This window comes from Gallinula chloropus, assembly GCF_964237585.1.
Source record: "Gallinula chloropus genome assembly, chromosome: 2".
NCBI lineage: Eukaryota > Metazoa > Chordata > Aves > Gruiformes > Rallidae > Gallinula > Gallinula chloropus.
In genome coordinates, this window is record NC_140086.1 from 100,976,943 (window position 1) to 101,003,419 (window position 26,477).

General features: G+C 43.8%; 1 protein-coding gene across 3 annotated transcripts in view; it reads right to left on the reverse strand.

Moving 5' to 3' along the window:
- SLC66A2 (solute carrier family 66 member 2) overlaps window positions 1–26,477 on the reverse strand; it is a gene marked incomplete at both ends in the record, with an annotated part of 67,936 nt that overhangs the window by 17,054 nt on the left and 24,405 nt on the right. For 2 of the 3 annotated variants that reach the window (XM_084259977.1, XM_084259976.1), the window contains one exon: window positions 5,620–5,836. The exons of the other annotated variant lie outside the window; for it this stretch is intronic. In XM_084259977.1, coding sequence (XP_084116103.1) covers window positions 5,620–5,836 — 217 coding nt within the window. The remainder of the gene's footprint in view (window positions 1–5,619; window positions 5,837–26,477) is intronic. 3 annotated transcript variants of the gene reach the window in all.

Here is a 26,477-nt window from a genome sequence, read left to right on the forward strand (position 1 = left end):
GCCACAGGAGGGACTAAATTAGCATCTTCTTTCTTTCATCACACAATAAATCTGATGGAATGCAATACTGAGATTTTCCTCATTCAGCCTTTTCAGGCCAGATTTCTCGAGACAGGGTCACATCAACACACGAGCAGGGTAACTGATTGTGCCAGCTGTCCCTAGGTAGCAAAGTTTTGAGCCTTTGGCCCAAGGTCAGCCAAACATAATAGAGTGAGGATGAGCAGAAAGGAAGTTCCTTTCAAGCAGACTGCAAACTGGCCATGGGTTATGAGAGAGACCTGGGGAAGAGCTTGGAGAGGAATGACACAGCCCTTCCGTGGTTCTGACCCTGCAGCTGTGCACCGGTGCTGAGCGAGGCTCAGCACGTGCTGCCCCATGCCCAGCATGCAGCCTGTGAGAGGCAACAGTGCACACCAGGACCGCAACAACCGCGGCAGGAGGACCTGGCGTTCTGCACCACATGCTTACAAGCTAACCACTGAGGGGCACATTCCAGTACCACCTGGAGTGTGGCTTCTGAGGCTTCAAGACCTGTTTCTTGGATGGGCTGTGACTCTGCTGTCCAGCAGCTCTGAACTCCAAGCACTGACTGAAAAGATGCTGTTGCTCCATGGGGTTGGAGCAGCCACTATGTCACAGTTTTGTGTGGCTGGGTTCTGGGGGAGAAGTGGGGGCTGCAGGGGTGGCTTCTGCAAGAAGCAGCCAGAAGCTCTCTGCAGGCCTGACACAACAAACACCAGTCAGCTCAATGACCTGCCACTGACCAAGGCTGAGCCCATCAGCGGTGGTCACAACACCTCTGGGAGTCAGATTTAGGAGGAAAAAACCTGCAAGCAGCTGCATTTTGCCACCAGAGAGGGGAGTGAGAAGATGTAAGGAGCTGTGCAGACACCAAGGCCAGGGAAGAAGGAGGGGAGGGCAGGAGGAGGTGCACCAGGTGCCAGAAAGATGCCCCAGCAGCCTGTGGAGAAATCCAAGGTGGAGCAGGTGTCCCCCCCCACAGCCCAAGGAAAAGGCCGAGACCCCACCTGCTGCCTGTGGAGAGGCCCCACGCTGGAGCAGGTGGAGACATACAGGAGATGCTGTGACACGTGTTGGAGCAAGCCCCTGCCAGCACTTGCTGGAGAGAGACAGAGCAGCTTTGGTGGGCATTTGGCCTCCAGCCAGGGTCAAACCACCACACACTGACAGCCCAAAAGGGTCACTGCCAGGTGATTTTGCCGAGCTTTTGTGAAAAGCTTTCAGCACCAGGCAGCTATTTTTTTCTGGAGCAGAGTGGGGCAAGGCAATAGAGAGGAATGCAATTCAACAGACTGCCCTGGAGCAAACCCACCCTTGTGTGGTCCCAGGGTTATCACATCCCCATGTAGGACAACACACCTACAAGCTTTGTCACAGACAGACAGAAGAATGCCCTCCATCCTCTTCCTTTGGTGGAGAGAGGTCTAATGGGATTGTGAAGGGTGCATAGTAACACCAGTGCCTGTACAAGCCTGTGTCTCCCTCAGAGATGAGGTTTTCCCTGCTCCAGCACGAAAGTGCACACTTCCCCCCTGCAGAAGCCCCACAAAAGCTGTTGTCCCCACAAGGATGCAACTCTCCCCATGAACTGACCAGCAAGTCCCTACTACTGAATGCAGCAGCGCTGCTGCCGGATCCAGAGCCAACTTTCCCTCCATCTCTGCTGGCTCATGTTGAATAATACCTCTTCTCATGGCTACAGTTTATTAGATGGATAAAGCAAATTGGAGGCAGCTATCTCAGAAGGAGTGTGGACATAAAGATAAATTGCAGAGGAGGTTCTTGTCTGTATGGTTTTTGTCACAAAGCAAAAGCATCAGATCCCAACTATAGCATCTTTGCCTCCTGGAAGATGGAGGGAGGGGTGGTTTTGGTATCAAGATCATGACATTTTACCACATAATATAAAAAGAATTTACAAGTGATGAATAATCTTTTAACCTCATAATGCCTTTCCCCATATAACAGGATGTCTCCTACATTCCAAAACTCTTAAGTTTTGATGTTGCTTTAGTCCTTTTTCTAACTGATGCAAACCCAATCATATTCATGATTCTAATCCCTCTTGATAACAATGTCATCAAATTGCTTTTTTACTAGGTGACAGGACAGAACTAGTTTAGTTCTTGTACTAAATGGAGATTAAAGCACTTCTGTCAAGGTCAGTACCATAAATAATAGAACTGCAACTGCACTATTTAGGTTTGCAACTCTTCAAAAATACTTAAAAGTTTGAACAGAGCTCTAAGTTTCTATAAAGTGCTAATTCCAAAAGTAATCAGATGAATTGTCAAGGAGAACATCATGAAAATTTTTATTCTTTTGACTGGCTTAGTTCTATTTACTTAATCATGGGAAAATGTTCACCCTTCAATCATCAGCCCACCAGGACACACTACAAGCTGTTGTTATTCAGCAGGCATCTCCTTTCCACTTTTATGGTTTCCATCTCTTTCCAACTTGCCCTTTGGCCTGTGCACTCTCAGAGAACAGAGGAGGACACTACAGGACCCAGCAGCAACATGGCTACAAAAAGAAGGAAAATCAGAGAAGTAGAGAGAAATAAAGTCATAAATGAAAATAAGAAGGGAGAAGCTCCATCCAACAGAACAGAAATAGCAAAGAACTGGAAGACTCCATTCTCAGGAGTACTACAATGCACATAGCTGTGATTCTTTCACTCCTGCCATGCCCTGTTACAATGAACACAACTGAGTCATCTGCAGATGTGCTCTGAATGTTTATCTCAAGAAGCTGAGCACATTTCCAGTAAGGGACTTCTCAGGCAGTGGCAGATGGAAATACAGAGGCACGATAAATGGGACTGTTTTCAGTACAGACTCTAAAGGGGGTCTGCATGCCACCACAGCCACCTGTCCCATTTACCTCTCTCATGGCCTCTAGTCTCCAAGTTTGTTGATCAGGAAACAACTGCTACCTTAAGCATGGGAAATCCTCAACTTTTTATTGGGGGTGACTGGGGTGAGGGGTTGTTTTGCTGCCTTTTTTTTACAGGAACAACACAATTTTTGAAGAGTGTGGCAGGACACCCTGATCAGATGTGGCCACATACTGTAACTTCCATTTTTTATTTCTAATTTGTCAGTTTACATTTAGGAAAGGGATTATTTGCTAAAATAGGAATTGACTTAACATATCAGCTGCAGTGTGCCATTCTGCCCCAATTCAGAGACAGATGCACGTGGCTGCTTTTCTCAGCCAAGGCATGAGGACCTCCAAACAACGGCTTAGCTGGCAGTGGGGTAAAGGGACATGGGCTCTACTCATGCACCACAGGTAACAGAACTACTGTGGTTTAAGAAGTTACCGCCTCCAAATGGGATGTGATAATTGTCAAAAAGGTCACTAAACAGAACAGCTTAATTCTCATTGCTTTCCCCATTAAGCTTAAAGCCATGAAGACACTTGAAATTCATCCATCTGACTTTGCCACCAAGGCTTGCTAAGAGCATGCCTGGCAGCAGCTGGCCACTACGGCCCGGCTGATGGGCAGAGGGTCACTGGTTCAATTGCTTCTGACAGTGTGACCATCCACAGGCAGGTTACTTTTGCACTGAGCAATAAGTAACTGCACAGAGCAGTGGGCATCCACTAGCCCCCATCCCATAAATACCCACCCAGGTTCACAGAGTGAGCCCTACGAATGGCCTGTCAGGGCTGTTCCATGCTCCCATCAGTGCTTCTAGGACTGAGGTCTCTTCTCTGATGTGTTTTTATACAGAGAAGCAGGCATATGAAGAGAAGTTCAGAGGAAATAATTCCAGCAGATCCTTCAACAGAGGTTAACACACAAGTGGAAGTCACTCTCACAGTAGGAATAATTCCAGCAATGCTTAGAGACCATAAAATCACCTGAGGATTGTACAGTGCTAGAAAGTGCACACAGTACCTGCAACACGTATAAAACTGCAGTATAACCTGACAAGGTTATATTTGCTCCAACTGCAGCAAAGCAACATAAACTCTGTATTCTCCTATCAGCCCCCAGACCCACTGATGTCCAATGCCATGCAAAGTGGCAGAGTAGAACCAGAGAGGGGAATGCACTCTGGAAAACCTGCAGGCACAGCAGATAAGGAGGGCAGCTATCACTGGACCTGGTTCTGATGGATGGCAAGGGAACGAGAGCTTTTATGCTATTTTCTCTTGACTAAACAGAGCACACTCTTGCCAGGCAGTTTTAGATAAGAATTCTGCAATTCTGAGCTTAATGCTTTACAAAGAAAGTGTTGTTGTGAAGCACAAAGGGGGTTTTTTCCCTCCTTTTGCGAAGTAGCTTATACAGGAAATTGGAAAACTGAAACTCAGGACCCTGGAGAGGAGCTAAGGAAAACCAAAACACTATCTGGCAGCAGTTATCATAATGTGGCATTCAAGCATCAGGATTCATAGATAAACAACATAAAGAAAAAAGTCAACCAGAGCATAAAGAAGGTCTAGTAGGTAAAATGTTTTCTGGATATCACAGGTACAGAGTGTGCAAAGCAGTGTGTGCATGAAACATACCCCAGTATTTTGGAAGTAAATCCTGACTCATTCTGTATCAAAGGGGCTCCCAATCAAAAAACATCATAAGCATCAGAGCACATTTCTGTAAAGAAAAGTAGGTAGAAGTGTCTCCAAACCAAACAAGTAAAGGGAATAGTGTCAACAGAGGAAGGACAGAATTGCTTTGGTTTGGGGTTGGTGGGGAGTGGTGATTTGTTTGGACCAAAGTAAAACTTATCACAGCAAATTTAAAAGCAATGAAAGAGAAGTAATTTCAAAACAATGACAGAGAAGGCAGGCACAGTCACAGCACTCCATGTACTGAATGTGCTGCTGTAATGTTTCTACAGAGCACTGCACCACAGTGAACATTTTTTTCTCTTAAAAAGCTTTCCAAGTTGCCTTTGCAATTTGGAAATCTTGGTGTTGAGATTTGAGATTTAATCAAGTAAACTATACAAAAAGATAATCTAGTTTAACATCCCCAAAGTGGGCACAATAAAGTTTTCTGTACTTGTTTTCAGGTTTCCCACTGTTGACTGAAATGGCTCATTTGAGCTTTTTTTAAATGTCAGTTAGAAGCATTCATACATAAATACTGATGGAATTTGCTACATACATAATAATGTATTACAAAAAACCTGATGATTTGTGAGAAAAAACAATGAGCTAATACTGAATTAGCCTGATAGAGCTACTCCGCGCAGGACCAAAGTATCTTCTTCCTCTTTATTGCTTTTGATATGCAAGTTCTCTTCAGTCCATTTCTAATTACGAGTGTAGCACAGCTTGAGTTGAACTATAGCACGTTGCTAGTGGCAACAGCAGTAGTTTTCCATGCCCATTTTACTAAAACATGCTTCACCTTAGAACTGTCCAGCTGGACTTGGACAACTCAGAGGTGCACCAGAGCTCCCACTGCCTTCGGCAGTGCTGTACCAGCTGCTACTGACAGAGGATCTACTCCAAGAGCTGCTGCACTTTTCAAGTAGAAGTTCACAATATGACACTGCCCTGACTCAAAAAGTGTTGCCTACACACAGAGAGAGACACACTTACTTGTTTTACACAAGGCAAGCAGCATACCTCATTCCTTCTGTAGACCTATTCTGGTAGTTACGGTAGAGCTGGGGAACGCCTAGCATGGCCTCGGTGAACACCGCGAGGAAGCCCAGCGTCTCCACAAAGAGGGATGAGTCCAGCCAGAGGTAAGTGATGTAACCGGTCACACCAGTGAAGGTCAAGACACACTGCACGTAGTCTGTAAACTTGCTCCAATGCCAAAAATAGTTCAAGTCAAAATCTGCAACAGAATAAAGAATGGAAGAAGAATAAAATCTGTTTTCCCGACCACAGTCAAAGTTAAGAGAGCTGGAAAGCACGTGGGAGCCACTCTCAGTCTTTGGGGAAAGGCAGACAACAAGGGAAAAGATTAAAAAAATAAAACCAAACCCAAACAAAACCCCAAAGAAACAACAGCAAAATACCAAAAACCATCAAACTCAAAACAAACAAGAAAAATACAAAATAGGAGTCTTGATTTAGAAACATTTTCTCCTGGAGTTGTTCAACAAAGAAACAATAAAACAAAAAGCTGCAAACTTCCAAAATACTTACCAAGGTGACTTTTCAAGAGAAAGCACTGACCTTCATGCATCAAACATGAAGAACTCTGGGTATGCCTCCAACAGATTAGGCATAGGAAGTGTTTCACAAAAAACTTCACAATGCAGCACATGCACCCCCCAAGTACATCAGTACAAATCCTCTCTTAGGTCATTGTCTCTACCTTCAAACTGCCTCAATACCTGCTGCTTAAGGCACCTACAGTCCACAGCTTTGTTGGTTGCAGTGGAGGGCCAGCTGCTGTGTGCACCTGGGGCAGCTTTACTGAGATGGGTGCAAGACTGTGACAAGATTTCCCCTGGAACAACACCTCCCACCAACATCACCACTTCTCACTCCAAAGGCAAAAGACACTTTGCTCTTGCCTTTGCCACTACAAATGAGTGCAGGGTGAACACCCATTTCTATATCCATCAGAATAAAACACTGTACCACAAAACACAATATCCTTCTATCCTATTATCTCTTGAGAGAATGAAAGAAAAAAAAAAACCAAAATGTGCTTTGCATATTAACAGCATACCACTGGAAAATCATAGAATCATAGAATGTGTTTGGTTGGAAGGGTCCTTTAAGGTCACCTAGTCCAACCCCCTTGCATTAAGCAGGGACATCTTCACTAGATCAGGTTGCTCAGAGCCCCACCAAGCCTGACCTTGAATTTCTCCAGGGATGGGGCCTCCACCAGCTCTCAGGGCAACCTGTTCCAATGATCTACCACCTGCATATTTAAGAATTTTTTCCTAATATCCAACCTAAATCTCCCCTTTTCAAGTTTAAAACCATTACCCCTCATCCTGTTGCTACATGATCTCGTGAGCAGTTCTTCCCCAGCTTTCTTATAGGCACCTTTCTGGTACTGGATGGCTGGTCTAAGGCGTCCCCAGAGCCTTCTCTTCTCCAGGCTGAACAACCCCAACTCTCTCAGCCTGTCTGCACAGGAAAGGTGCTCCAGCCCCCTGATCATCCCTATAGCCCTCCTCTGGACATGCTCCAACAGGTCCATGTCCTTCTTGCGTTGAGGGCTCCAAAGCTGGATGCAGTATTCCAGGTGAGGTCTCACCAGAGCAGAGCAGAGGGGCAGAATCACCTCTCCTGATCTGGTGGCCACATTTCTTTTGATGCAGCCCAGGATGCAGTTGGTCTTCTGGACTGCAGATGCACATTGCTGGCTCATGTGCAGCTTCTCATCCATGAGTACTCCCAAGTCCTTTTCCTCAGGGCTCTAATGTGTAGCCATCTTGTCAATGAATAACAAAATATACAACCGCAGTACTACTGACTGTATAGCAAAGTAGTTCTCAATAAGAACTCTAAAATAACTGTTAATTAGTAGGTGCTGTTCATATCTTCCTTTCTTAAAACCACTTGAAGTTAAAAATATCTATCTCAGACCTAGTGGATTCTGTTAATTTTCAAGAGAATGAGCCATCATTCTAACAGCCCAAATACGTGCAACACACCGGCGCGACACTAGATTTCTGCCGCTACCTCCTCAGCAGCAGCACGGAACGCAGCAAGAACGTCCTGCTGTTAACTCAGGCAAGGAAGACATGGACCTCAGCTGACTGACTACAACTCAGCAAAATGGGAATAAATCCGTACTGGGACCTAGATGCCTCAGGATACATCTACGTGCCAAGTAATAGTTTCACTCTCTGCATCTTTTCACACTTCCGTATCATTATCACTCCGGCCCTTACTCTTTATCTTACTCTTTAGTCTCCCCTTTTTAATACTTGGCAACCCCATGCCTGGAGGCAGCTACTGAAAAGAAAAATGTGGAACTGTTGGAGAGGGTTCAGAGGAGACCACAAAGATGATTAGAGGGCTGGAGCACCTGCCCTACAAAGACAGTCTAGGGGAGCTGGGCTTGTTCAGCCTGGAGAAGAGAAGGCTGCGGGGGAACCTCACTGCAGCCTTCCAGTACCCGAAGGGAGCAGAGAAACAGGAGGGGAATCAACTTTTTAAAAGGGTATAGGACAAGGGCAGGACAAGGGGAATGGATTAAAACTAGAGGAAGGAAGGTTTAAATTGGATATTAGGGGGAAGTTTTTTACACAGAGAGTGGTGAGGTGCTGGAACAGGCTGCCCAGAGAGGTGTTGGATGCCCCGTCCCTGGAGGTGTTCAAGGCCAGGTTGGATGGAGCAACCTTGTGTAGATCCAGGCCTGGAGGTTGGTGTCCCTGCCTGTGGCAGGGGGGTTGGAGCTCTATGATCCTTGGGGTCCCTTCCAACTCATACCATTCTATGATACTGACTGCATCTAGCTGAATCATTTGCCACACACAAAAGAAGACAAAACTGGCCAGGAGCCATACCCAATCCGTAACTTTGTCAGCCAGGGGCTCCTCAGCCTCACAAGCCAGGGACACAAGATTAAATAAAAGGTAGACCCAGTGTTGGCACAGCCCACACAGCATGTGAGCATCATGCATTTCTGAAGCTTTGTGAAGGCTCTGCTTTGTGGAGGTGCAGGAGGAACAAAATAGAATGAAGCAGAGAAAAGAAGACGTAAAACAACCACAACTACAAAGGCAACAAAACTATTTTATCTCTATTGTGTTTCTGGAGAGGAGCAGAGTCAAGAACCTCTGGCAAGGTAGGACTAAGACACACAAATCTGCCATTCCTTTGACTTTGCCTGACCTACACCTGCATAATACAAAACAGCAAGAGGCATAACAGAGTGAATTCACACTCATTTTGCCAGCTTCATGAGCAATACCAAGCAAATGACCTGACCCAACACAACAAATCTGACACTATGCAACTGTTACATTAGCAAGAGATGTTCTCTGGAACAGAAGTATTTGGGCCAACAACGTGGACAGAATAATGAACAGCAGAAGAAAGGAGGATGAAAAGAAAGACAAAGTAAGTGAAGTTACAGGCCATTTTAAAAAACAACCTCCATTCTGGAAAAGGAGAACTACAGATAGCTTTTGAGTAAGACGTAACTGATATTTTTACCAGATTATTTCTTTAAACCTTTGTTCCAAGATTTCTCACACAGACTTGGTTTCTTCACAGAGACCTAAAGCGCTGGCTTTCAGCTCCTCAAAAGGAGAGCTTTTCACTTTAATTCAGGGCTCTCACATTCAAACATGCTGGGTGGAAAATTGACATTTACTTTCCAAGCAAGGGCCCTTCAACTTTGAAACAGTGTTGAACAGATACTGCCTGGGATCAATACCTGAAAACTAGCAACTGGTGGCAGCCACAGGCAAGAACACATGAAGCACACTCTTCTACACAGCTCCAGCCCTAGAAGAGACTCCATGAATTCCCAAGGTAGCTATATAGTCATTAGACCACAAATCTTGGACTCAAAGTGCCAGTCTGGATCCGTTTGCCATGCTGCTTTGGGCACACAGGACTCTTGGCCCCTTGCTCATTAAACTCTGCCACCAGCTGTCACAGGACTGCCCTGCATGCACTGTGTTTCTCCTCCTGTGTTCTCCACATTCTCAAGTATCCTTTTTTGAATACCCATCTCTGTATGCCAATTACTTATTTCCCATAGCTGATTTTCATAGTAGAAATGAAGAAACTAAATCTACAGGGGGGTGTGGAAGTTTCAGAAGTTCACAGAACAACAACAGCAACAACAAAGTCAATGTTAACACAGCTACCACAAGGCCAGCTACAAAATCCATCGGCCCATGCAAACACTTAATCACTGTGTTACCTCCCGCTAAGCCAGCCCTTCTTGCACCCATTCCGCGCTGCTACACTGAAGTCCATTTCCATTCACCTAGGTGCTAACATCCCTGAACCCAGTATTATGCAGCCAAGAAATCTGGTAGTGATGATAATCTACTCATCATCTTTTGTCTGAAAATCTTAAGTAGCATTTCTATTATAATAACAGATGAGAAAATGGTCATGTGAAACAGGACTTCAGCTGAAGCTGAAGCACAGGAAAGACTGAGATTCTCTTTAGCTCAACGCTATCATGATGCCATACAGTCTCCACTTCACCATACTAGGTTTTAAGTTCTTGTTTCTGCTATAAATGTTGCTTGGTAACATTTTCCTGAAAGACAGACAAAATAATAAAACCAACTATAACCTTGGTAATAGCCGTACAGAAAAACATGTGAATTATCTTTAAAAAAAAAACCAATTCATAGTCACTAATTGCTCTGCTTAACAGATGTATTTTTGAAATGCAGAGGTCTATTTTAGGACATTACCCATCACCAAACTCCACATTACCAGCTACTTCCAGGAAGAAGTAAAAAAGAATTATAGAACTGAGGGGAAAAAAAAAGGTAGAGAACATCATGCCTGACCTTTCATAGGGGTCAGGGTTTCTCTGGCTCTTACTTGAACTGCTGAAGTGTTTTGCCACATGATTGCTTCTTTCTAACCAAGGCTGAAACTTATCTTCTCTGACAAACGGTTTCAAAAAATTCAGAGGGGAAAAAACCTCCCGTCCCCATCACTTCAACCTTTGGAAATTAACTGTGACTCATTTCTCCAAGCAGCTCCCATCTCAAGGGGGTTCAAACACATTGGTTCTGTAATAGGAGCTATATGATTTTAAAGATGAAAAGCGTTGATTGTGCTGAGTACTGACAGGTATATGCAAAAAAGGCTTTTAAATGCCTTAAAAAAAGGGCACTGTCCTTTGAAAAAAAGAAAAGTTTTGCAAGCAGAAGAGTCCACGTGTGTGCAGATCAGTCCCACCCCCCTCCATACAGAGCAATCTGCAGCAGAGGGGAGATGCAAATACAGCCGCAACTGTCTCCAGAAGAGAGCCAGAGGACACCAATCAGTGCCCTGGGCACCACCTGAGGTGTGGAACTTAACAAGAATATAAATATTGCTGCAAATATTATTCACATTTAAATAAAATCATGGCTAATAAAGATGATATTGGGATTTTTGTCCCTCCTCCTCCCAACAAAAATCACCCCTTTTCTTTAGAAGGACAAAGCAAGAAATCCCACTGTACCACAATTTATTTCTCTACAACATCTTAAAATCTGTCCAAGTTAAATCACATCTTCCTATTCCCTGAAATGGGAAAGCACTGCTTGCACAATTCCCTCCATTCACTAGCTCCCCATCCTGCCCAGAGAGAGATTCATGACATGAGTTTGTAACCATACTCAGCTGATGCAGTTCAAATGGTAACTCCCAGTCACTAATGTCCAGGATTGATCTACTGTGGTGAAAGGTACTATATCTTATTACCCATGTCTGAGCTCTTTAATCCACTTAGTGAGTTGCATTTTAATGTTAATCCATTGATAGATGAGAGATTTACATTGGAAAATCCTATTGATGCTGGAGGAAGGAGCAGCTCAGTAGGTTCTTTGTGCACTGACTGGAGAAAAGTCTACACAGCTTGAGGGAAGGAAGATGAGATTAAAAGACTTCCTCTGGGAGGCACATTGCATGTCAGATATGAAAAATGTAAAGCAGGCAGAGACAGCATTGCAAATAACCAAGGTTAGCACTAGTCAGGCCAAAATGCAAGTAGAAAATTCAAGCTTCTGATGTGGGATAGATGCCAAGTGACACAGAGTGTCCACGGTATCACCTTTCACTTAAGGGTGACACAGAGGTCCAAAGACATTATTTTTAGTCAAGAAGCATTTTGTAAGAAGCCAGGTACCGTGTTAGTACCTTTTCACAAAGTGAAGCAAGGACTCTGACATCCTAAGAATTATTTACTGTACCTCTCAATTTCCTTTGACAGTTACATCTCATTTTGTGCCTTGACTTTTCCAGTTCTGTACCTACATCCTTGTGTTACATTCACTTATACCTGTCTTTAATCATTTGACCCAGTTCCCACTTTTTGTTTGGCTCCTTCTTGCATTTGAGGCCATTGAAGAACTTGTAATTTACATTCCCTGTCTCCCCACGGTGGGAGAATTTGCATTTGAGCCCTTTGTATAGCTTCAACAAGGAAATTACCTCTTCTTACAAAGGCTGCTGGTTTTATTTCACTGAGCTACCAACTGCTTCTTACAAACACCATCAATTCACAGCCCTTCACCCCAAACTGCATCCCTTAAGCAAACTCATGACCCCCTGTATGGAAAACACTGCTCACTAACTCACTTTAAGACTATGCTGGACAGCCTCTCCCCCAAAGTGCCTTTCTAAACAGCCGCCTGGGCAGTTAATCTTCCTTCCCCTGGTTTCTAACTCAGTCTCCTGCTTTTGGAGAATGCTGTTGAAAGAACCTCTAATTTCCATTGTCCAACTCTGAACCACAGTGCCTGCACACTTGACCTGTCCCTATCACAGCCTACTTCTGCATACCATCAAAGGAGTCCAGCCCGAGCAGCCAGATGCCCGACACCTCCCTCAACACCACCACCTGAATCCAAAGCCTGAGGGCTGAGACGCTGTGGAAGGGCCTGATAATGCTGATAATTCAGCCAGCCTGGAACAGTTACAAAATGCAGTCAGGGATGGGAATTATTTCAGGTTATTATCCATGGAATGTTTACTGTAAAATGTACACCCAGTTCAAGGACCAGGAGCTGAAACCTACAACTCTCTGCCCCTCCCTGTGGGTCTTAAGCACTGGGCTACAATGTGGCAAGCTCCTTCTCACTTGCTCTTTTGCAGGTCTCAAGAAGCTTGTGATCTCCACTGTGAAAGGGTTTCAGCTCTGAGCAGCAGGCAAATACTTTGCCCTTCCTCATCTCAACCTGGCAACAAGGGCAACTCTTTGGAGAGCTGGAAGGCACAGACTTGTATCCCCAGGCTGGCAAGAGAAATAAACTCCCAACCTCTCACACCTTGGGTGAGTGCTCTAAGCTACACACATGCACTGCAGTCAGCAGCAGCATCTGAAACTGAATAAATCTTGCACCACCCTCTGAAGAGGACTAGGGAGGCACCTGCCACAGGAGGTGGGGCCCAGGCAGTGGATTCTGAAAGGGAGACTTACACTTGGAGTACTCCAGCTGTGGCAAATCCTCAGGCATTTGCCTCAGGCGTTACCTGTCTCCCTGGCAATCCCGATTTCAGATGCCTCATCTCAAGACAACCTCAGGATCACAGGGAAGCGTGCTGGCTAGCACTCCCCACCTCGCTCACTCTGTGCAGCTCCCAGCCAGCGCTCCTCTGGTCCTCTGTTCTGACATTCCTGCGCACCCAGGAAGTAACTGGGGTGGCAAGAGCAGCGAGGCTGCGCGACTGCCACCAGGCGATCGGCAACTTCTTCTCTCACTCTCATCAACCACATACCCAGATAGGCATCTTCTTTTTTCCTTCCAGAAGGAAGGAAGTCAGGAAGCAGTAATAGAGACAGAGAGTGAGAACTGATACATTTAGATTTGCTTTCCTGCTTTTTTAAGAAGTGATAGAAACCTGCATAATGCTGCCTGAAGCCAGCATTTCTTTTATACCCACTGGGACTGAAAAGGGACTTAGGTTTCACTCATGCCACAAAGGAGAAGAAATGAGAACTTAGCACCAAAAATGTCTTGCTCTGATCCAAACTGCTCTCTCTTTGAAAACAAATTATGGAATCCACCACCTTGCAGAGCCTCTATAATGATGCTAATATCACCGTTGTCTGTCCCCATTCCTTCGGGCCTGTGACCTAGGAATTTCTGCATCTCTGTGAACTTGTAACTATCTGCACAGCCCTGTACCCACAGTACCTCAGCATCTCTCCATATGCCTCTACTTCACAACATTCCCACCCACAGGCTATTGTCATCTGTCCTTCAGGCTGGGTAGTACCCAAACACTGTCATTTTTTCCTCTCTAACATGTCTCATGGCAGCAAAACATTCCGGTGGGTCTTCAGCATTCTGAAAATATCAACCCAGCCCACACTAAACAAATTACAACCATGTAATGAAATCAATTTTCAGACATCTCCTCTACTTTGAAGGAAAGTATTTGCCTTGGTTTTCTCTGCCTCATTTTATGTGGCGTCACCAGCTTCTAAAATCTCTTTCACCAAGTCTCTGTTTAGTCATCACATCAAGTTTATGTTCTCTCCACACTACCAGGGTTATTATCCACTCTTCTTCCTCCTTCTCAAAAATATTGTAAGTGGGCTGAAATTTTTCCAGCACCATCGCCCTCTCAGGGCTTCTCACTCATGTTCCTTACTGTCCCTCAGCACATCATACATCCAAATGTCAGCAACTACTCTGCCCTCCTCCTTCAGGTCCTAGTGTCATGGTTCAGCTGCAGCTGGCAGCTGAGCATCATGTGGCCATTCACTCATACTGCCCCATGGCGAGATTGGGAAGAGAATGGGGAGACAAACCTTGTGGGTTGGGATAAGGACAGTTTACTGGGACAGCACAGGGAAGGGGAAATAACAACAACAGGACTTAGAACAGAATATACAGTACAGGTGATACACGATGCAGTTTCTCACTGAACCACACAACGCAGACTGGGTCTGGATTGTCCCCGAGCTGCATGTCCTGAAGCCACACCACCCCTTTCTGACTAGTCCCCTTTTATACTTTTATACAGCTTGTCACTGCTCAGGGCCCCATTCTGGGTTACATGGCAGAGAGGGCTCACAATGAGGTTGTAGTTTGGGATATGCATTCACCAGAAACCCACACCACCTAAGAAAGCTTTTGTTCCATTTCTGTTGGTCAGTGGAGACATAGCTGCTATTTTGTTGATCACATCCTTTGGGATCTGATGATGCCTGTCTTGCCATTTTATTCCTAAAAACTGGTGTGCTGCCCCATACAATGATGTCATCAATGTACTGCAGGTGCTGCAGAGTTTCACCCTTTTCCAGTGCAAATGGTGGGGCTGTGTTTCCACCCCCGGGACAGGCGATTCCAGGTGTATTGGATGCCTATCCAAGTGATATCAAACTGTGGCCTGCACTCTGCACAAAGAGGATTGAGAAAAACACATTAGTGATACCAGTTGTGGCGTCCTGCTTGGCTGCCTCTGCCTCCAGTTCACACTGAAGTTCCAGCATGTCTGGCACAGCAGCACTCATGGGCGGCGTGACTTCGTTCAGGCCATGACAGTCTACTCTCAGCCTCCACTCTCCACTGGGCTTCTGCACCGGCCATACGGGACTGTTTAAAGGCTGAGCAGGTTCTGCTGATCACTCCTTGGCTCTCCAGTTGACAAATCAGTTTATGGATGGGAAGGAGGGAGTCTTGGTTGGAGTGATATTGCTGCCATTGGTGCACTGTTATGGTAGCAATTGGCTCCTGTTCTTCAACCATCAGCAACCTCACCACAGAAGGGTCCCCTGGGGACCCATTTGTGGTTCGATGGTATGAGGGTACACTGTGCACTGATGTCCACTAGAGCCTTATACTTTTGTGGACCTGATGTGCCAGGCATTTTCCTTCCAAATATTCAATTGCTTTATCAGTGTGCTGTAGATGTTTGGGAGTGAAGTTCCAAAGTACTGGAGGTGAGAAGGTCTCTAGACACCTGCCCATATTCTCTCTCATATGATGCCACCCCTGACTACTCACCTTAGGGGAAAATCCCTGAGAAGTGTTCTCAAAGGAGTATTTTGTAACTCTGAACAGGACTTGAAACACATTCGGGAGAGATAACAAGAGGAACATGCTAGCTTGAGCATCCCAATGGTATTCAAAATTTTCAGAAACTGCTGATGGGAAAAGGGGAGGTGAAAGAGTGGGAGAAAGTATCCCCCCTCTCTTCCCCATAGACTGGGTGAGATTATTAATCAATTAAAAAAAGATGTGGTCTGAGGTATGGGTAGGATGGCAGGACCCCATAGAAATACCAGCTTAAGTTCATACCACAAATTGGTATCACACAGTACAGCAAAATAAGGATCTGGACCCCTCTCCAAAGGTGATAAACAGTGCTGCAGGGAGCACACCCAGCAAGTGTGGGTTTACATACCATAGCCACATGACCAAACACAACACCATTGTGACCAGCAACTGTTTAAATAACAGAATTAATTCTTACCATGATTTTGTTTTTAACACACTCAGGGCAGATCTGTCGTTACCCCAACCCTTTGAGCCCCACGGCTGGCACCAAAAAAGGACTGTCATGATTTAGCCCCAGCTGGCAGCTGAGCATCTCACAGCCACTTGCTCACCCCCCAGAGCAAGATGGGGAGGAGAACGGGGAGACAAGCCTCAGGGGTTGGGATAAGGACAGTGTACTGGAACTGCAAAGGGAGGGGGAAATAACAGCAACAGGACTTAGAACACAGAAAGCTGGTGATACACAACGCAGTTTCTCACCAACAGCCTTACAGATCGGACGAAGCCAGATCATCCTCCCATTTTATTCTGAGCATGATGTCACAAGGTACGGAATAGCCCTTTGGTTAGTTTGAGTCACCTGTCCTGGCTGTGTCCCCTCCCAGCTCCTGGTGAAAATCAACCTTATCCTAGCTGAACCCAGGACAGTTAGTTAAAAGTACTTTTAAAAAATCACAGTGTACCCAAATGCAGTGGGTGCATTAAAAATGTCAGACAATCCACACTCTATTTCATAAAACCCTGCTTTCCCCATTAATTTGCTAGTTTCACAATTTTACAGCCTTTGGTTTAAAGGAAGCCTTTGTATACCACATAGCACAGTGGTCTTGACTGGAGATAATTAACTTTATTGACCATCTTGTGAACCTTAAAAGAACAGCAATTAAGAAGTTACTCTAAGTCTGGAAGTTTTACCCCTGCTGCTAACAGCACACAAGAGAAGTAAGAATGAAAACCTAAGCCAAAATATTCATACCCTGGGCACCTCTTCTGCAAGTGACAGCCTTCACTATCCTGTCTGCAGTGTAATTTGCTTTGGACACAGCTTAAGTTTATGGCAGTTTCACAGTAAAGAGGAAAAAAAAAAACCCATATTCTAAAGCAAAATGCAGTTATATAAACCCACAAAATTAGGCTGACCTTTAATTCATCTTTGACATTTTCCATTGTCTTACAAAAGGACACAGAATTGTTTACATCACTTGCACTGCACTGTTAGCAGCCCCTGTCAAAATTTTAATGTGTGTGTTTCTATATACACACCCCAAAATAAGCTCTCATACACATACATACCTCTTCCTCACAACACAACTGCTGGTGATACATGCATTAGAAAGCAAAATTATAAAAGCAAGCAGGGGGGAACAACATTTTTTTTGCTGTAATACAGAGGAAGTTTTAGCAAGCACGGTATCGGTGAAAAAGGCTCCAACTGCTGGGCTCAGAGACTGCTGGCGAACGCCAACTGAGGTGGGAAATCCACATGGAGCTGTACAGCTCAGCCCAGCCTTCTCTGCACATAGACTGCAGACTGGGCGCAACCAATTTTGGGTGAGACAGAAGCAAACTCCTTCCCCACCTCCCCCCACAAAGGGCCTGCAGAAGTGTACTCAGGACTCATCTCTTCCACATCAAGGACATTCATGGGAGCTGCCCAGATATCAGACCCTTTCAAAGCAATCTTGCACTCTGATTTTTTCCTAAGTACATCTGAGAGAAAACACCAGATCTGTAATCCTAGAGCAGTCCAGTAAGACCAGGAGAAGAAAAAAAGCCAGACAACCACCACCATAAATACTCACCAATATTGCTACTAGGGCAAGGTGCTTAACTTACACCTAGATATACTTACAAGAATGTAGTCATAAGCCTGTATCTCCCCTGTGAAGATTGGCCTCCTCAGTAACACCAATACTGAAATTATCTACTGTGTTACTTTCGTCTGTTCAGTACAGAAGTCTCTCCTCTTTCTATTCCAATGTCCTGACCATTCTTCTTAGTCACTTTCTCCATGAGATTGTCTCAGCAGCTAGCAAACGTGGCTACTGGTTGACTTACAAGACAACTGAGAACAAAGAACAACCTAATAACTAGGCAGCTCGTGAGGACAGGGAAGCTCCCGGAATCTGTGGCCCAAAGGAATTGTGCTACAGGAAATAAGTTACATATTTGGAAGGTGAAGCGAAAGCAGCATAAACAGCTTTAGAAACCACGTGAGACAGAGAGAGCATGGACTTTCAGGAGAAAGCTCTCCTCTCAAGGCACAACACAGAAGTGAAATGGGAAGTCCAGGGAGCACCACAGTAGAGTTTTGATGACTCTGGGCAGCCAACGCTTTCACCACAAACACTCCTGACTCTGCTCACCTTCTATGCCAAGAGCATCAAAAATCCCAAAACAAGTTGAACTAAAGAAATAAATCTCCCAACACTTCATCACCTGCAAGCACAGCTCTGAAGTAAGGCTTTTGCTCCTAACAGCACTAATGATGGATGCAGCAGATCAAGAGCCAAGCTCGCTCTTCTCTTGGCTAGATACGCCTTTCTATGCTAACTATAGAAATATACTTCTTTTTCTGACAGCAAGCTAAGCAGGGATGATGAGAATGTCATAGCAAGTAGAACGTGTAGTACCAAGTTACTATTTTTACAATAATTTTAACAATATTTTACACGATCCTCAGTATGGTTTATCTAAGCTATCACCCACAGTCCTACCAGGCAGCATGCAGAGGCCTCCAGAAAAAAAGACTAAAATGGAGTAAGTTAATCACTGCAGAGCAGGCAGCCTTGGCTCCAAATTCATTTAGTTGGGAGTCATAAACTCTCTATGAAAACACTTACATTTATTTTGAATAGTACTGAAACTTACTCTGAAGTTTAAGTCTTAGAGGATATCAAGATGACTAAAATATTAGAAACAATATGCACTTATCACACGTCTTCTCATTCAAACACTGCAATTAAAGTCCTAATTATTACAAAACTGAGCTGTGCATTAGCCCAGATGCAAGCTGCCTCAGACACCACCATGCTAGGGATTACAATGCCAGGTTGCATGCATGTAACACAGCAAGTTGCTCCCAGAAACTTTGGAAGTAACTGTCACACAATAGTTCACAGCCCTGCCTTTTGAACTGCAGATTTCTGTGGAAAATGCCAAATAGCCAGTAATTTACCTAAAGATGTATCAGTTCTCTCTTTTTCAGCCCCCTCTGAATTTGACTTACCTGACACCCTATTTGTGCTATTCTAAATACACCACAAGAAGAAAGCATTTGTGTGGTTTTGATTTTTTCGGTTCCAGATACTGAGGTCAGGCACACATGCCTAAATAAGTATGTATACAACACAAAGCTAATCACTCTTCCTAAAAATATAAACTCTGCTCCTCATTTAGGATTTTTTTGGGGGAAAGCTTAATCTTTGTTTCCTTGGTAACCCACCACCAGACAAGACAAATTCTAGCCCCCAAACTGGCCTTACTAATTTAGCATCCAAACAGAAGAATGCCTTGTGCAGCTGCCTCCTTTGCTACAATAATGTGATGTGGCCTGCTAAACATCTCCTGGCAATTGCCTCAGTTAACCTCAGAATGACCCATTTTAGAAGTGATAGTTTAATGCTTCAAAATCAGCGCAAGCGCGTAGGAAATTGTGGGAAGCTGCTCTTGTTCCACTTGCCTCTCTCCTCTGTCCAGTCCCTGCTACACACAGGGAAACGTCAGACATGTTTTCTTTAATTACCTGAGCTGCACTACAAAGATGCAAATATCCCAAAATGACTGCACAATCTGCTCCATTTCATAGGGCATCCTTTCAAGTATCTATTGTAGTTAAGAATAATAGGGTAGCCTGATGAACAAAAATCCCATTTTGAAAAAAAGAAATTGGTATTTCTGCTTTTTTTTTTTTTTTCCTCTCTATGCTGGAACAAAAGCAAGACTTTGAAAGATCTGAGGGAGGATGAAGAGAGAGGCAAACATACAGATGGGATGTGGGGAATAGGTTCAAATTTTTAACATACCCAATCTGAATTAAGGACTTTCTGCCTAGGCTTTTCTGTGTCCTAATGGAGCACCTACTGCCCAATGAGGTCAGGAAGCGTCTCCTCTCACCATAAGTTCTGCCCTTTCTAGATGGAAAATTTTCAGCGAATGAATTAATTGAAATAACTTATGTGTGTGTTTGGGAAGATGAGACCATTCACCAGTGTCAACCCTTAACTTTAACAATAAATTCACAAATTTCTGGCTAGTAGTACCCAAAAAAATCTCAAAATTTCTCACTGGCTACCGTAAACATAATTTAAAAATACTTAATTTGTAAAGTTGATTATGTAAAGAAAAAAAAAAAAAACACCAAAAAACCAAACCAAAACAAAAAGAAACCAAACCACAAAAAGTAGATGAATCTGGGAGTAATTTCAATCTCTAGATGATGATTCCCCTTCTAGGGAAATGGGTAAAAAAGGACTTCCAGTAGTAGAAGGTTTTCAAGAATTTACATGCCTGCAGTGTTCTCCCACAACCTTTAAACCAAACTCACTCTGTTTACAACAACTCTGCACAGGTTGAAATGCCTGTATATGGTGACCAAGCAGGTGGGATTTCCACACAAATGACTTCACTGCAGTAGCAGTAAGAATTCGTAGGAAGGGAGACCAGCAGAGTTTCACTCGAGTGCTTTGCAGACTGCCTTAGAGATTACAGCACTTGTAACTGGAGGAGGCAAGCAAGACAGAGTGACCCTGGAACAGAATTTCCCCTTCAACTTCCCAGCTGCTTATTCTAACCACAGATAAAATCCCTGCTTGACATGAGCAGTGGTTGCTACACACAATGCCCTTCTGCATCTTGTTTCTCAACACCTTGAACCTTCAGTTTAATGTTCCACAGTCGATGTATCTTCAAGGTCTAGAAAGAAAGGTACTGGTAGCGCATTTGAGTCAATTGGTCTGTCCTGAAGAAATCAGGGGTGACACAAGTGTGCATTCACAAGCTGCTCACACTTCCCAACAGAAGTTTAAGGCCCTCTCATCCCCCCCTCAAGCTGCAGCAGGCCCGCTGTTCAGCTTCCTGAAGTGTTTCTCACTGAAGCCACAAAATGTGGCGCTTTTTTTCTTAAGATTTTACAAAAAAAAAAAAAAGGAAGAAAAAAGAAAGAGAAAAAAAGAACAAGCCTGCATTTTAAGTAGGATCTGTTCCCTTATTTGGTTCAAAACATAATCCCACAAGCCGTTCTGTCAGTACAACTGAGGGGGCAAGAATGAGTGGGGGGAAAATCAAAAAAAGAGGATCAGGAATATCTTAGGCTGGCATTGCTGCCAAACATCCTGGCACCCAGCCGCTCCTGGAGGCAAAAGACTTTGGCTGTTACGCCTCTTTATAAATATAATTAATTTTAAAAAAGGACAACAAACAAACTCTACACCAAAACAGGCAGGAGACAGTAAGTGAGCTGGCAGCACTCACCACTGAGATGACTTTGCCACTGCAGGGTATGGGCCTTCTTTTCCTGGCCAAATGATACAGGTATTTGCCCTCCAGTGCTGTCCCCCTTATGCATTCCATGCTCAGGAGTGCAGGGCACGTGGAGAATGACAACAGGTGAACCATAAATAACAAACAGCAGTCCTACCCACAAATTCCTCATTAAATTTCAGCATTCTTCTGTGAAGAAACAGTAAACTTCTTCAAAGACTGAGAAGTTTGTTTAACATCTACTGTGCACAGAAACTTGATGAGGAACTCGTGGATAAGACTATTTTAAGCCATCTCAATCTTGTGTGTGTTCTATTCCCTGAATGCACAGTTACTTGGGTCTGCTGCTGCAACCTACTCCAACGGGAGGTGAGGAAAGGCACGCCGCAGTAAATAGCGTCTCTGAGGACACAACAACAACAACAAAAGTTTCTGAAATAACTGCTCCTGATTTTTATGTGCCAAGGGGTGCAAAAGCAAGAAGGGGCAGCAGTGTAAAGCCTGCAAAACAGAAGCAAGGAGTAATTCTAAGTTTTTGGTGGCTTGTATAAATGGACCAAAAGAAAAAAAAGAAAGATGATAGGAAGCACTGAACTTCAAGACCAACAACGATTTCTTTTCAAAGGCTACACAAACTGGACCTAAGGAGGGGGGAAATGTACTTTGCAACAACTGCAGAGTTTGTGACATTTACAAAGCAATTTATTAAAAAGTCAAGGAAGTAAGAAAGGGATGGCAAAAGTTTTGTTACCATGAACATAAAGATGGATTTCGAATTTCAAAGATTAACTATATGCACACAACAAAATGCAGCCAGCATGCAAAGCCTAATGAACTGTATATAAAAACCAAAGCAGTCTATATATCTTAGAAACAGCAGTATTGGTCCTGATTTTGATGGGGAAAACCTCCTGAAACTCACATAGGTCAAGTGAAGAAACAGTGATGTTCTGAATATTTAAAATGTTGCATCTCCCAAGTTCTCAACAGGCTTTTAAGCTGCAATGAGTAATAGTAAAACAAAACCAAAAAAAAAAGAAAAAGACAGTTTTAAGCAGCTATTAAAAATAAAAATTGTTTCCCTGAAATACTCAGGATCTGTCTTTCTTTCACTAGTTTCTATGTCTCCATGGAATCGGTAGATGTAATGCATACTGATCACAGAGCAGAGCAAAGAGAAAGTAGGGCACATAATAAATGCATATGAAAGGAGATGTTTGTAACTCCAGGAACACTAGTAGTACAGTTCCCTCCACGCAGAGGGAAACATGCTCATTACTGGCAATGTCTGGAAGGAGACTGTTCACACCCTGACCCTCACTGTAAATTCACAATTCACTGAAAAATTACACCCTTTTCTGCTGTTGATTGAAGAGGATACAGGAAGCACCTTCTCACGAACAGCAAGTTACATCCTTTCTTCCCCAACGTCGCTCAGGATTCTGTCATCTCATGTAGGCAGAAACACTATATAATTATTTTTGTAACAAAATAAAATTTTGCAGTTAAACACATTTACTCTGAAAAATTTAAATTTTAAAACGTGATTATGCACACTTCTAATGAGGCCCATGTTTGCCAAGCTATTAATATCATTTAAATCATCGAGCATCTACTGCATAACTTCATAAGTCAAATCTAAAGAATTACTGGTGGATGCACTGGAATCAAAGCTTGAAAAGCTTTCTCTGCTTCCACAAAAATTTTTAGATTTTTTACTTTTTCAGTTTAGCTTAATAAAAATATCTCATTTATTCAAACAATAATAAAAGTGACTGGGAGCTGAGCAATGCCTGCTTTGTTCTGTGTCTTTGAGTAACGACTGAGTGTAAAAGGATGAGATGACCAGGGGAATAAATGAATAAATGAATTTTACTAAAAATCTATCTAAAAATAATACCTGCCTTGATTTGTTTACAATGTATGTTTCCACAAAGTGGACACTCAGTACAAACACCACAGTTTTATTTATATTTTTAAAATTTAAATAAATTATTCCACGTTTCTATTTTAAATCACTTTTCAACCAAAACCTGCTTGATATACCTTACAAAGTAATCTAATTCATGCCTATTTAGTGTCTTTTTTAAATGTAATCTGAATGGATCATATAGTATGCTGTATCAGCACTAAAATGTATAGGCACTACATTTCCTTCATGAGCAACAAAACCTACTTCAGCATGACTACATTGCTGTCATGTGAACCAAGCATTCTTTGCTAACATAAATGAAAGATATAAAATTATCTATCTTACTCCCATATTACCTGCTTCATAATTTAAATCACGATTCGCAAAAGGCAGCTCAAAACCAAACCACCCTCACAAAGAAAAATGAGAAAATATCTTTTCTAAGACTTCCTCATCGCAGCTTCACTGAAAGTCTTTGGAAGTCAAATGGAGATGGCTGAGGCCTTAAAGCAGAGACACCTGCGGGTGGGACAAGGCTCTGAAGTGAACTGAGGAACTGATGCGGCTTACAAAAAATCCTTCCACCTTAATCCTGTCTCTCCCTTGATGCCAGTGACTGTACAACCCTCCAGCAGTCCAGGCTGCGATTGGAACGTGGCTGTAAGCCAGCACTGCTGAACGCTCTGCACTGTCACACCAGTAAATGTCTAAATAATTTGTCCCAATATCTAACATAATCACCTCTTCTGAAACCATCTATTTAGGGTGCAGCAACAGTAAAAAGTATCAGGCTGGGGGAAGGGAATGGGGGTAGGGAGTAGGGGTAAGGGGGGAGAAGGTGAGGTATTGCATATCTTCAGAAGTTGACTATCACGTCTCAGTGAGGCTGAGATGGAGCATGGGCACGGGACAAAGATACTTAAACCACAAAGTTCAGAAGCAAAATTCTTACAATGTCAAACGTACAACAGACCAGGAGTGTTTAGTTACTAACTTCTATACATAGGCCAAGTCTGTGCCACTGCAGCATTCCCATCAAAGAGCCTCGGCACTAAATGCCAACGTCTATGCCATTTTCCATAACAATGCCCATCTCCCCAAAACACAGGAACAGAACTGATGATTAATTCATAAACAAATTTCTTCTCTTCAGCATTTGTAAGTCTGTCTTTGGGCACCTGTTAACTGCCAAGCAGCAGAAGTGACCATTTGGCATTCAGACCAGAGGGATGTTTGGTTTGGCTTTTGTTCTTCATCAGGGCATGCAGGTTCATGAAAAATTACTCAAAAATAAACTTAAATAAAAGTCTGAACTACCTGGTACAAAAGCAAATTAGGAAGTAAAACTTAGTAAGGCAGGAGGAAGTTTTCCATGATGCGGTGCTTATCCCAACACCACAGAGTGCAGCACTCACCTCACCAGATCTCAAAGATCTCCAGTCCACTACCCTGAGCTCAGGATCCAGGCCCCTGGCAATCAGTGGTGAGAAACTGGCCTGCCCTCAGCTTCTGTGAACAACTTGGCCAGTCAAGGGTAGAACCAGGGAGGAGGCCTTTTTCTTCTACAGAAAACGTTGGTGTTTCAGATATGTTTCCCCATGCCAAGTCAGGAGGAAAATCACATTCTTCCCGACAGGCACGTTAACAGGCAGGGAATCCGAGTACCTACGCAGCCTAAGGTAAGCCTACCTGAAGCAGCTTGCTTTAGGCTCCCACCAGAGTCCGTCTCTCCTGTGTGCAGCCTGGCATCATGGGGGCCATCAGAGCCGCTCTGCTCAGACCAATACACTCTGAGTTATCTGTGCAAGCAGGAACCTCCACCTCAGGCTCTCATACCACACTGGCTGATCGACTGTGTTGCTCCAGTCTTTACAAGGCTAAAAACATTCAGGGCCAGAGGCACACACATATTAAACAGGGGATAAGGGCAAAGGAGAGCCAACTGCATGCACCCTTTTTGTGACTGCAACACGGGGTCAAGAACACACAGGAAAACAGGAGCACCTAAGCTCCCTGCCCTGATTCACACTTGCTTAGCACCCCCCATGGGATAGAGATATGGTGCACTTGGGTTCATAGAATCATAGAATCATAGAATGGTCTGGGTTGGAAGGGACCCCAAGGATCATAGAGCTCCAACCCCCTGCCACAGGCAGGGCCACCAACCTCCAGGCCTGGATCTACACAAGGCTGCCCAGGGCTCCATCCAACCTGACCTTGAACACCTCCAGGGACGGGGAATCCACTACTTCTCTGGGCAGCCTGTTCCAGCACCTCACCACTCTTTCTGTAAAAAACTTCCCTCTAATACCTAATCTAAACCTTCGCTCCTTTAGCTTTAGTCCATTCCCCCTTGTCCTGCCATTATCTGCTCTTTTGAAAAGTTGAATCCCCACTGCTTAAGTTTTCCTGCTTCAGAGCTGGGACATAAAAGGAATTTCTTGTGTCATCTCCCAGAAGCAAACAGCCAAGGAAGGCCGGCTAATTGGAATGTTGCAAAGTTCTCTCTTCTTTCTCAGTTGAAACATCCATCTAGGGCTTAAAAACCTTGTCGGATAAATGTATCCTTGGTGTACCACTAGTTACAAAGTGGGAGAGCAGAGTGGGGGGAAGGGGTGGAACCTAACTAATTGTTTTCAGTCAAGGATGGTCAGTGTAGAGCCTAACAGGCTAAAAGCATGACATTTGTGTCTAAACAGAAAAGGTTTTCTTTTATTTTCCCTTGATACCGCAATGAAATGGCAAAGCACTGATGTTTCAGTTCTAAGTGCTTTTCAATATCCAGGAAAGGTCTTGTTAACATCTCATTATTTATAAATAAAAGCTTTAGAAATGTAGATTCATAAAATATATTGCCTATTTCTAGTTTAGTAGAAACTAGGAACTACATATTGCCAGTGCATTTTAAATAAAAGAAGGCTAATAAAACATACAGGACATAAAATGTAATGAAAAAATAAATCGGGCTCAGTGGAACAATCGCATTGTACCTTGAGCATCACCTCCAGATATAGTTTCTAAAGCGTATTATGTCAGCTCAGACATCCTACTGTCACACCAGTCTCTTGTAACACCATTTTAATTGGGACCAAGTGAGAGCTGCCACCCAGGTCAGCACTTCTACCTATGAAACTTTGGGCCACCTCATTGTCCATTCCTCCTACGCCGTACACTGCAGTGGGTATGGTTATCTC